At 41.5% G+C, this 12,273-nt stretch overlaps 2 protein-coding genes across 12 annotated transcripts in view; one reads left to right on the forward strand and one right to left on the reverse strand.

The window, feature by feature from the left end:
• TPR (translocated promoter region, nuclear basket protein) overlaps nt 1-8,274 on the forward strand; it is a 60,272-nt gene extending 51,998 nt beyond the window's left edge. The window contains exons 44-51 of the mRNA XM_075616884.1: nt 1,306-1,374; nt 2,083-2,174; nt 3,281-3,381; nt 3,765-3,860; nt 4,568-4,724; nt 5,823-5,935; nt 6,878-6,976; nt 8,076-8,274. Coding sequence (XP_075472999.1) covers nt 1,306-1,374; nt 2,083-2,174; nt 3,281-3,381; nt 3,765-3,860; nt 4,568-4,724; nt 5,823-5,935; nt 6,878-6,976; nt 8,076-8,131 — 783 coding nt within the window. The 3' untranslated portion in view covers nt 8,132-8,274. The remainder of the gene's footprint in view (nt 1-1,305; nt 1,375-2,082; nt 2,175-3,280; nt 3,382-3,764; nt 3,861-4,567; nt 4,725-5,822; nt 5,936-6,877; nt 6,977-8,075) is intronic.
• The window catches only part of PRG4 (proteoglycan 4), a 67,828-nt gene continuing 63,270 nt past the window's right edge, over nt 7,716-12,273 (reverse strand). For all 11 annotated transcript variants that reach the window (XM_075616896.1, XM_075616894.1, XM_075616892.1 and 8 more), the window contains 4 exons: nt 11,898-12,051; nt 11,386-11,577; nt 9,887-10,012; nt 7,716-8,399 (listed from right to left, as the gene is read on the reverse strand). In XM_075616896.1, the coding sequence (XP_075473011.1) occupies nt 8,299-8,399; nt 9,887-10,012; nt 11,386-11,577; nt 11,898-12,051 (573 nt within the window). In that variant the 3' untranslated portion in view covers nt 7,716-8,298. The remainder of the gene's footprint in view (nt 8,400-9,886; nt 10,013-11,385; nt 11,578-11,897; nt 12,052-12,273) is intronic.

Raw genomic sequence — 12,273 nt, forward strand, 5'->3', positions numbered from 1 at the left:
GAGGGGAGCTCAGACCTCCCCCTGTAACAGAATGAGGGGAGCTCAGACCTCCCCCTGTAACAGAATGAGGGGAGCTCAGACCTCCCCCTGTAACAGAATGAGGGGAGCTCAGACCTTCCCCTGTAACAGAATGAGGGGAGCTCAGACCTCCCCCTGTAACAGAATGAGGGGAGCTCAGACCTCCCCCTGTAACCGAATGAGGGGAGCTCAGACCTCCCCCTGTAACAGAATGAGGGGAGCTCAGACCTCCCCCTGTAACAGAATGAGGGGAGCTCAGACCTCCCCCTGTAACAGAATGAGGGGAGCTCAGACCTCCCCCTGTAACAGAATGAGGGGAGCTCAGACCTCCCCCTGTAACAGAATGAGGGGAGCTCAGACCTCCCCCTGTAACAGAATGAGGGGAGCTCAGACCTCCCCCTGTAACAGAATGAGGGGAGCTCAGACCTCCCCCTGTAACAGAATGAGGGGAGCTCAGACCTTCCCCTGTAACAGAATGAGGGGAGCTCAGACCTCCCCCTGTAACAGAATGAGGGGAGCTCAGACCTCCCCCTGTAACAGAATGAGGGGAGGTCAGACCTCCCCCTTGTAACAGAATGAGGGGAGCTCAGACCTTCCCCTGTAACAGAATGAGGGGAGCTCAGACCTTCCCCTGTAACAGAATGAGGGGAGCTCAGACCTTCCCCTGTAACAGAATGAGGGGAGCTCAGACCTCCCCCTGTAACAGAATGAACCCGTAACACCATATAACTTTCGCTAGCTTATGGAGTATACTGCTAGGGAAAGGGCCATACATTTTATGGAAAGCAAATACAGAAACCCAGCGCCCCTCCCAAACTGGTTTGTGTTTTATTTGTGAAATTCTATATTTTGAGCTGTGAAGTCTTATAACCACAGAGTTTACAGAGTTATTTAGTTGCATCTTTTTGATCAAAAAACAATTTAAGCCACTAACCTGTCAAGGAAAACTCCAATAAGCCGGTACCTACTGTGTGTAATAAATGGATGGACTTCTGTGGAGTTGCATAATGTATCATTTATTGTATCCTTATCTTGGTTATTAATCTTAACATACAGAATAATTCATGTAAACCCTGTTGAAATAATAATTTCATGCCTGCATGAATGGGAAATACATTTGATATAACGTTTTAATGTTATAATATATAATATATCACCGGTGTATTGCTGCTTTAACTGACAAATAGGTTTGTGTTGTCAGACTGGTATAACATTGATAACAGAAAACCTTAATCTTGCCATTATCTGTACTCCGAAGGCTTGTAATCCTTTCTTTTCCATGTATAGAGGATTCAGATGGCACGCAGGCAGTCTGTAGGACGCGGTCTCCAGCTTACGCCTGGCATAGGGGGCATGGTAAGTTGCTATTTTAGCGACACTTTTTATTTTGAGTGAATCTGCAGCCAGCTTTTAATCAGTGTAACGTACAGCAGCACCGGCACCTTAACGGAAGTACATCTGCATACCGGGTGCCTCGTGTCGACCCTTGGCAGGTTGATCAGTTGGTCTCGCCGCCCTTTACTTGGAGTCAGATTGCCTAATGACTGCAGGAGTCCCAAACCCCCACCCCCTTCCTAACGAGGCCAGTCTTGTTGCAAGTGCTCATACACATCCCAAAAAGGATAACAATAACTTGGACCCACCTTTCAATGTGTGAATACTGACAATTTAGAAATTCTTTCTAGAGCCCAAACCTCCAGTTGCCACGTGTTTCCTGCCGGCATTTCTGTGCCGGCGTGGCAAAACTAAACATGGCTGTAAGATCACCAGTAGAAAGCTGTGATGTCCTTTCTAGGTGACACAGCTTACTATTGGCTTTTGAAGTGAGGTTGACTTCAGTGGCCATTTTATTCCCCAATGCACCACTGCCGGGTGCATTTTAGATGGCCGGGGTTAGAGGTAGTCGGGTGACTGGCTCGGGAACCCCTCATTAAGGTAGCGCTAATATACACCCTCCCGAATAGAAAAATGATCTGAATGTCTCTGAAAATAGTGGTATAAGATCTGTTACATTCGCTGGCAAAGATCCTATTTAAGATTGTATATTTGTATTTTTTTAATCAGCAACACTTTTTTGATGAGGAAGACAGGACCGTGCCCAGCACACCAACTCTCGTGGTACCTCATCGTACTGACGGCTTTGCAGAAGCTATTCAGTAAGTTGGTTTATAGAAGGGCGTTTATTCATTCATTTATCCTAATGGCTTACACATGCTACTACTTAACCTTATTTCCTGTACTAATATCCTGTACATTATACTACAACAATATATAGTCTGAAATTCATGCAATTTGTGTATCGTGCAACTGAGGTGTAACGTGATCAGTGGCTTAAACTTCTCTTTAATATCAGTTCTCTTTCTTGGAACTTCATTTAATAAGGAAAGTGTTTTGTAATGTACACCATGTATAATATACCCCTCTGACATCTTATTGTAAGCCTTGTGTAATTTGAAGGGGCCATCTTTGTTGGTTGGTTAAACTGTACATTTGTTTAACCCTTGATTGCCACGGCCCCTCCGGCACAGTGCGGTTACATAGCGGTAATGTGACCGTGGGGGCCAATTTACAGGAAACGGACGAGTTGTCCGTTTCCTCACCGGGCAGATTGCTATCTAAGCGGCAAAAAAGCCCGTTGAGCATTACGTAGTCACTACACACTGGGACCCCCGGAGTGCCACTCCCCACGCTGTACTGACAACGACCTGAGACACAAGGGGTTAACGCCGTAGTAGGCAACATAACTACCACAAGGCGAGAGCTCCACTACCTCTGCGCTTGGGGGAGAGTGAAGGGGGTTCACAGGTTAAGCCTTGAAGGGCCACATGCAGCCGCCTGATCCCCACCAATGGTTTAAAGGATGAGACGCCTGTTATTAGGCTTGAAGCAAAAAATGTGGCGGTTTCTTCATCTTCCTCTCTGAATGTGGGGGTGTTACTCCATCTTTAGCTCACCCTGTCACTGTTAGAGGTGAATCAACAGAGGCCGGGGGAGATTTCCTGTGCAAACTCCTTCAGAACATGGTGCGATCACACAAGAGAGGCATTCGAGGAAATGAAACCCTTCCCACGTTTACTATGTAACTAAAAAGATGTTCCGATAATACTTGATTTCTGTAATGAGGTGTAAATCGCCTATATTTAACCCCTTTAAAGATGTCCCTGCTGTTTGTTAATGTTCCCAGGAGGAATGCACCTATATGTACAACAATAGTGAGCGCTGCTTGTGTTGAGTACTTCTACTGATGTGTATGTGTGTTCAGTTCACCACAGGTTGCAGGAGTTCCTAGATTCAGGTTTGGACCACCAGAAGACATGGCTAGCTCTAGCCACTCTGATCTTGGTCAGCTTGCATCTCAAGGAGGTGGGTACTGCTAATTTGGTCAGGAAGAATATTCTTCTCAAAACTATCTTCATAGAACTCTTTCCACGTTGTAAACTTAAAAAATGTTATTCCTCTGGACCGAGAATCTCACGTAAGGTTTTATTCCTAAGTGAACACCATGAACCTGATTACATTATTCCCAGATCATTTCATTGCCGTACAATCTTGGTTTCTAACTTATAACTTTGTACTTTTATTTAATAAACACTTATTCCTTCTAACAAACATTTTTAAGTACTTGAAATACTTTGTATAAACCTTTTTTCTACTTGCTGTATGTTAAGTCTGCTACATCGATGAATGCGTCCTTCTTCCTGGTCCTCTCCATGTAGACATTAAGCTAAAGCTCCTGTATGTTTTAGGTTTAGGTATGTATGAAACGCCTCTGTTCCTCGCGCATGAAGAAGAATCGGGGGGTCGCAGTGTTCCAACAACACCCCTGCAAGTTGCCGCACCAGGTATGAAAGGGTTTGGGTCATGCTTTAGGAAGTGGTGCTAAGGCACCTGTTGACCCAAGTGAATAAATGGGCTGTAAATTGCGTTGGATCTTAGCACTGCTTGGTATAGTGTCCCAGCCTGGAGGCGCAGGACCTGTAGAACAGGGCACACAGAGTAACGAGGGAGTAGAGTGAAAAGAATGAGGGTTTGACAGGCGGTTTAACGAGGGAAGCATGTTTCAGAGACGTGCTGGAGGGTGGGAGTCTCGTGTGAGGAAATGTTTCATTCAATGTTTGGTGGATTGATTTCCCAATAGACGTGAATACCGTAACACAATTCAGAAATGCTTGGGTTAGACACAAAGCACGACATTAATATGAAAGCCTAACTAACTGCGTCTGAGGTTTTTCACCAGATAAACCACTTGACCCACCTAATATGCTCATTTTCTAATCTGCTTTCAAATGTTTTCTGCATTAAAACATAAGCCATTTAATATATAGATAGAAGTGATTGGGATGCACTAGTTCAAATTTTGGTTTAAAAAAAAAAAGCATCAATTACCCTAATGTACCCCCTTAAATATGTCACTGCCATTATTACATTTTGGCCCTGGGTGGGACTGACCCCTTTAAGGAACGTAATTGCATTGAGTTGCTTTTTGTGCATGCAAACACATTTCTGGAAATATCCGTGTGATTTCACTGCTCTCGTTGCTTTTTGCCAGTCTCCGTCTTTCCTGAAAACCCCGCTGCCGATACGTCCGACCACGCATCCCAGTCTGTTCCAATGGTTACCACATCCAGCGCGAGTGTCTCTGCATCGGGGGATTCTGGGGCCATTGATGAAGGAGATGAGGTTTTTGGAGAGGCAGAAACTGAAGGGTAAACTACCTGTTCGAACTTCAAGTCAAATAATTCCCTTGTTTTTGGGAGATGCATTTATACAAAAAAAATAAGTGCCATGCAATTACTAAATTAGAACTCATTCTGTGGCAATTGATCCTATTTAGACTGTAACCAGCACTGCAAGCAGTCAGTCTCTACAACAGATTGTAAGTCAGCTGCTGACCTCCCAATGCTGGTCAGGAATGTTCCTTTTGATGCTAATCATACACCCTGGTGTGTGGAGCGCACAGCTGAACTGCTGACAATCGGTACTTTCCATTCTGATTGAAGGCTCATGTTCTAAGCTGTTATATTTTTCAAACTTGCAGAATCGTCTACGCCTGCTTAATGATGTTAGGACTGACTTAGCCTGGATCTTGTTTAGTGGGGGAGGGATTTTGCAAATAGTGGGAACAGTGGGGGTTTTTTAATCCATTTTTTAAACTAAATTTTGCATATGCGAAGTGTTGCATGTAGCAAGTATCAGGTTTCGTTCCTCTGTGTTTAATCTTTTGCAAAGATATAATTTGTTCCTGTTCTCTTGCTGCATTGGTTCAGTAAAGGAGCAGTTCCCCTTCCCTTTATTTACAATACTATATAGTGCAATGTCTGTTTACGTCTGACTTTTTTGCCGTGCTTGCGTATTAAACTATTTTATTAAGTTGAGTCAAAACCCCAATGAGTGTCTGATAAAACCTTCACCTAAAGGTGCAGTACACGGTATCGTGTGTGATGTCCATATTAAAAAGCACAAGGAATGTTAAATGATCTTTCTCTGCTGTTGCAATGCAGAGATATTGGCTTTCTAAATAGACTTGACTGAAATTAAGATGGCCAAGATTTTCCCTATAGATGTCAATGGCATGAAGCTTGAGTGATGGATGCTGCCACGTAAACACTCTCCCTCAAGCTCTGTGCTTTTTAAAATAACAATTCAAGCACAACTGGGGAAAATAAACTAAAACGAGGTTGGTAACCTGTTTTAAAGGAGGTCACACGGAGCACACTTTCAGAATGGGTTGTATTGGGGATGGGTGGCACCTTTCTAAATGCAATGTGAAGTTCATGTGATGAGGACCGTTTTCTGTTTCCTAGAATTGGTTCCGAATCCACACTAGAGATTGAAAGCCAGCAAGAAGAGGAGCCTGTGCAAGCCTCTGAGACGGACCTCCCCTCCACAAGTCAGGACCCTCCTAGTTCCTCTGCAGGTACATCTGCTGATCACTACTTTATCTGTTTAATAAAACTTGATCCAATAAAATGAGGGGGGTTATGAAACGGGTCTGTATTTTATTCTTCTAACGAACCTACAAATACAATACGTTCTATTACCAACTAGTGGAAATCTGCATCTTTGATAACACATCTGTTTACGTTTTTTTTAATGGAAGGTAAATTTGAGCATCTATAGTTCTATAAATATACATAATCATTCTTGGTTTTTGGTTGTGTACACACATGAACAGGTTGAATGGAACCGCACAACTGTTCTGCATGTAATGTGTGTGTGGTTTTTCCGCTCTGTGAACTGAGGAACTTGCTAGTGTTTAAGGAATATATTATCTATTACACTGCATGTCAGCCAGTGACCCAATCGCATACACTAGTGTAAGTGTTATAATGGTACGTTATTTTCACACATGCAAAATTGATAAGTCTGCAGTGTATTTAGGGAGATTTAACTTGTGTAACATGTAGGCAAAACAGTGTGAATGAAATGTACCTTTTGAAAAACATCCTCCATTAAATATAGAATTTTTTCCAGGACAGTCCTGATGGTTCCACTTAAACCCTCAATCCATGTTTACACATCTCTAAGGTGGAACAGCTGTAGGCTTTTTGTACCCCTTGGGGTTCCCTTATGACATTACATAAACATCACAAGGCAGCATTCTAGGGGCCCTTATGGTGTTGAGGTCGTTTTATTTTTGCTGGTTTTCCCAGGGGAGATTGCGATCGGAAGTGATGGGCGTTACACTTCTGTTGGTGTCACCTGAAGCGGTCACTTGCTTTCAACCCCACAAGACTGACTGCCATCTTTTAGCACCCAAAGGGTTTTAATGTTCTTACATTTTGTGATGCATGCAGGTTTTATACTGTAACAATTGCGCATATAAAGCCATTAAAATCCTCCAACCTGAATCCTATAGACACGAGCAGCAGTATTCCCAAGCCCTTCCGGAGAGTGAGGCTTCAGCCACAAACCACAAGGGCCGGTATTCGTGGGCGCCAATTTACCAGACAAAGAGGTATGTTGCATTTGTGTGCACTCGGAAAATACCCTCTGATTTGCTGGCTTCTCTAAAGGGCTTGTTGTCTTCCTCATTTATTCCAGCGCTTAAGGGCACAGTTCCCATGGTTTTGCTTATTTTTCAGATTTATTTATCTTAAAAGAGTAGGAGGTCTTTCCATGTGTCTATATATATATATATATATATATATATATATATATATATATATATATATATATATATATATATATATATATATATATATATATATATATATATATATATCCATCCCATTTTTAAGTTATGGTGGGTGAAAAAGACAACAAGAAACATCCACCGTTATTTGATATGTTTATTACTAAAAATGAGCCCGAAACCTACATTTAAAAAGAACAGTAAGTCTCCACCTGATTGTCATCACTTTTTAGTACAGCCTGATATTTTTAGTGGTGCGGGATAAGACGGCTTTTCTGGCTAAGTTTGATGTTTACATGGAGGCTCTGAGCTTCCTGGTGTCGCCAGCGAGATTAAGCATCATAGATTTCCACTGGGTCATTTTTCGGGGGCGGCATTGTATGGGTCAAAATGTTTGCGGCATTCGCCCGCGTTGCAAAGTCAAAATATTGCGTCTAAGAGCAACAGTCATTGTGTATAATTGTGCTACAGGACAGCGCAAAATTCTAGGTTGAGACATAAAATACGGTCCATGGCGTGAGTGTTCCCATTTTAGAGCAAATTATTAAAAAGGTAACACAAGTTTGTTATGGTAATCAACATTTATTTAAGCAAACGACAGTGCAATAAAAGCCAAAGTACACTTCTGTCAGACTGTATCCACACCAGTTTGTGTCATTTATATTCTACATCAGTGCTCTTCAATGTGTAGCCTACAGGCCAGATGTGGACACTGAATTGTGTGCAACTAATTTCACGTCACACTGAAGCCAGTGTAAATGCACATGGTAGATGCTATGAAAGCTGGCAAAATATCGAAGTGTTTTAAATATACAGAAATTAAAGACCTTACAATATCCTTGTGGTCCTGCTTGTTTTCTTTGTGTTTAACTTTGGAATAGCAACGCTGATAACCATCCTTCTTTTGTATTTTCTCCTGTAGGAGTTACTCATGCAATGGGTGGCAGAGGTGGAATAAACAGAAGCAACATTAGCTAAAATGTTCTGCATGCTGGTTCCTGCATTTGTGAATAAATGACCTAACCTTTCATTTGGTTTTTAGTGTTGTAGCGAAGATTAAGCTTTTTTGTACTTCAATGTTTGAGCAAAATAAAGTCTATGAATAAAATTGGAATAATGAATGTCTCTCGTCACTTGGTTTTCATTCACTCCGGACACTTATACCAGTCCTTTGAAGTATTCTGTTCAGATGTAGGTGGAGGTTTGATTGCCATTCTGCTGGACATGTTTATATTGTAGTATTTTTCTGGGGGAGAAATGCAAGACATTACTATACATTAAGAATAAACGATGGCACCAATACAAACACGTTATTTTATTGCACTGTTAAGGATTACAATAGTTAAACTTGCAGTTTAGGGCCATAAACATTCTTTCACCCCAATATCACACGTACAGTGGTTAAGATGCAAAAAAAATATTGAGTAGGGACATTCAAATGAGCCAGCATTCTGAGCCACTTGGCTTCCTATCCACTTAGTTATGTGGATTCCCTACTTATTGCTTAAGTACATCTTTTGTATAATAGGACCATGTGGTGACTGCAGCCAAATAATCTAGAGGTTATTGCTGGTTTTAAGCATGGTCAACACTTCAGGCATCAAATAAACCCCAAGGGCGTTTCAGCTATACAGACAGACGTTTATTCTCTCAGATTCTCCAGTGTCAGTCCTAACCCCCACAACACGTGCATACCAGTCATGGTTTAGGGCAGCTAGGAATGTGCCTGATTTACTGCAGGGGATTACGTGCCCTGAGTGCTAACCTCTGCAGGTATTTCTTTGTACACATTATACGGGAATAACTGGCACACTGACTAAATTCACAAAGATGTGGTTGCTAATGTTTAAGGGTTGTGGGTCCCCTCTGTTACTGCGTTTCCCTGCAGAGAGCAGGAAATGTAAACTGTATAGGTCACTTCTGTCTGTCACTGCAACGAGTGACACACAATGGGCTATGCAACACTTGTCTGTCACACTAATGTAGGGCACAAACCCAATGTGCCATAGGCAAGTTCTACCTGTCATATTATGGAGAGAACCGGTAGCAAAAGAAGAAAAAAGCAGCGCACTGCCAGGAAGCCAGGTGGTTAAAGTATATACATTTTATTCAAAAAATGAACATTACCCCAGGGGATTGCACAACCTGCTTGGGGTGATCCTTTTTTTTTGGATAAAATTTATATACTTTTTTTTTTTTAACCACCTGGCTCCCTGGCAGTGCGCTGCTTTTTCTTCTTTTGCTACTGGATTTCTACATCTGCGGCTGGACACGCCATAACAGACTCATGGAGGCTCAGGAGTGGGTAAGATTTATTCTAAATATGGTTATCTGAAGAGTTTGTCTCTCTTCCCGTATTGATTCCGTTTTTCTCCAATGAGTTAACTTCCGGTTGATTTACCATCACCTTGATTGTTTGCTTCAGGAGACACTTGACTGGTTATTCATTCAAGATACAGGACTTTACCCTCTCCATACTAGAGCCATATTCCAGAGTTTGAATAATTACAATTATTGATACATGACTGTGTATATATTCCGAATTCATTGGAGCAGCCACTCTGCTAGATGTATAGGAATATTATGGAGAGAGCTTTACTGTGCACCCTGCTGAAGGATCAGAACAGAAGTCCGTTCTATCGTTCTCTAAGCCACATATTGGGGTTCTGCTTTTATTTGCCCTGCAGCTGTAGATGAAAGTACACAAACCTATAGATGTATATCAAAACTGACCTTTAGAAAAGACGAAATAATCGAAACCATCTTGCTTTTGTGGATTTGGTAAGGAGATTGCTGAGCCAATGTTGTCTGGAATTCCTCTCCAGTAGGAACGTACTGAAACCTCTTTGTGAAGAACTCCTTTATAAAAAGAGATGGTTACACTGGTCACCATGCCTTGTATACATGTTTGATGTGAAATGATATAGTTATGTGACCAACTCCTTCAATGTTGCCCTCTTGCCACATTTGAAAATGTTATTAAACATTTGGATTGTAATTTTTCTTTCAATTTTTTTCCCCCAAATTAGTTTGCAGAAAAATAGTTGGTGATAAATTGTAGACAATGGGGGTAAAATATATATATATATATATATCTGCCGTTGCATTTATTTTACATTTGTTTTTTCTGAATATAAACCCCAACGATTTGGGGATTTTCATCTGAAAGTCGCTGACCCGACTATTTTGATAGATCTAGATTAGAAATATTTATTGTGCGGCTTTCTCTGCTTCATTACTATATATGGAACATGAAGTAGTCAAATTAATTGCAACAAATCATTATATTTTCCTAGAAAATGGTGCTAGTGGCGTATTGGTCCCAGAAAGAGTAACACTGTCGGTTGTGATGCCTATTAATAAACCAACACATCGCAACCTATTGACCATTTTACGCCTAAAGCGCTTCTGTTACACATGATCTTGATTATTACTATGTATTTGTTCTGGCTTCTGGTTGTCTGCAATTAGGACAGAAGGAGAAACTTGGATGCAAGAAAACTTAGTCTTGCGGGGGGTGGGGTGGGCAGAGGCGATCCCAATTCAAATCCCAGTCTGCCTGTGGGCAGGTTACTTTATCTCACTGAGCCACAGTTGACAAAATGTGATTAAAACAGGTGCTCGTTTCTGCAAAAATTCTGTAGTGTGTGTGTTCTATACTGTGAGAAATACAGTTCAGGCAATAAACACCTCAAATGCCCAATCTTCAATAGCAGAAGTCGCAGGCCAACCTGGCTATGAATTCTGTACAATCAGGTGACGGTTTAGAGACCGTGGGAGAACTTAAAGCCACCTGAGCTTACTTTAATTGAAATAAAATGTGGATTACATATGCCAGAACACGTACTTTCGCTGATCAGTTAATTAGTATTGATTCGTATAATGCCTCTGTACTACGCCACAGATTACAATCCTTGTAGTTGTGTTCACGCAACAAAATCTGCGTATATTGGCATCTATGGTTTAAGGGCCGGGAATAAACCCGGTAATTGATTCAATACCGCCCGTTTCCAGACTTTCTAATTGCAGCCGTCTCGCCACAACCTGGGCCTGACGTCTGAAGGTTCATGTTAATCTGTAACCATTTTGCGGTTTAATGTTTGGCTCTGTTGTGAATTTCTGACCTACAAGAGCATTAGTAATACATAATCAATGTGTTTATCCTGTGACCTCGTTACATTAGCATAGTTTGCGATGTAATAAATGTTACCCTTTGCATACGGTAATCATACCTAATGCGTGTTGATTGACACTTGTGTAAGTCCTGTGTATTTGTATCCTCTGCGCCGTGATGTCCCTCACAAACCGAAGTTTTATGGCTTTAATATTCTGCTTGTAAATCGGGTATTGAACATTAGGACGGTTTCCTTTGGTACATTTTCGAGACGGTTCTTGACGAAATGTGTATTTCTGAACGTTGCCACCTGCAAAATAATGCTTTTGGTTATTCTGTGCTTTAATGTACTTTATTAAACCATGTATTGGTTCTGTCGGCCTGTAGAATGCATTTCCAAGCTACTTAGAGGATCTTCTGATGTTGACACTGTAGAGCAGCAATAAGACAAACCCCATCCTGTGTTGTGAAGCAGTCTTCCTGATCATCAAAAAATGCTGTCCTACTCATCAGAAATGAAAGCTCCTTATACTGTATGTAGTTTATAATGCGCTGTATGATCATCACGGCGGTCACAACTCTTGTGTAGCTACCATTCAGTATGTAGAAGAGAAACCAACACTACAGTACCTTTGAAGAAATGGACAGATTCTTGTCTTTTCTTGTATCCAGCTACTGCGAGAACTGCTGTTATTTTACCATTGAGTCCACCAAACCCTTTCATGATTTCTTTTGGGTACCCCGTGTCCACAACATGATTGGTGAAACGCCAATAAAGTGGACCCTGTCATTTAAAGGGGGGGAAAAAAACGTATTGTCGATTGACCAGAAGAGATGGGTGAAACCTTTACCCCCATCTTAGAAATGTAAATGTTGGACCTTTGCAAATGTGTCCAAGTTACAAAAAGTTACAGAAAGCAAATTTCTCCATAGAAAATGTTTGTATTGTACGAGTATAAATGATTAATTTCACATTTTGCACCATAATCCAAAATAGTGGGGTATA

Source organism: Ascaphus truei, chromosome 10, assembly GCF_040206685.1.
Source record: "Ascaphus truei isolate aAscTru1 chromosome 10, aAscTru1.hap1, whole genome shotgun sequence".
NCBI lineage: Eukaryota > Metazoa > Chordata > Amphibia > Anura > Ascaphidae > Ascaphus > Ascaphus truei.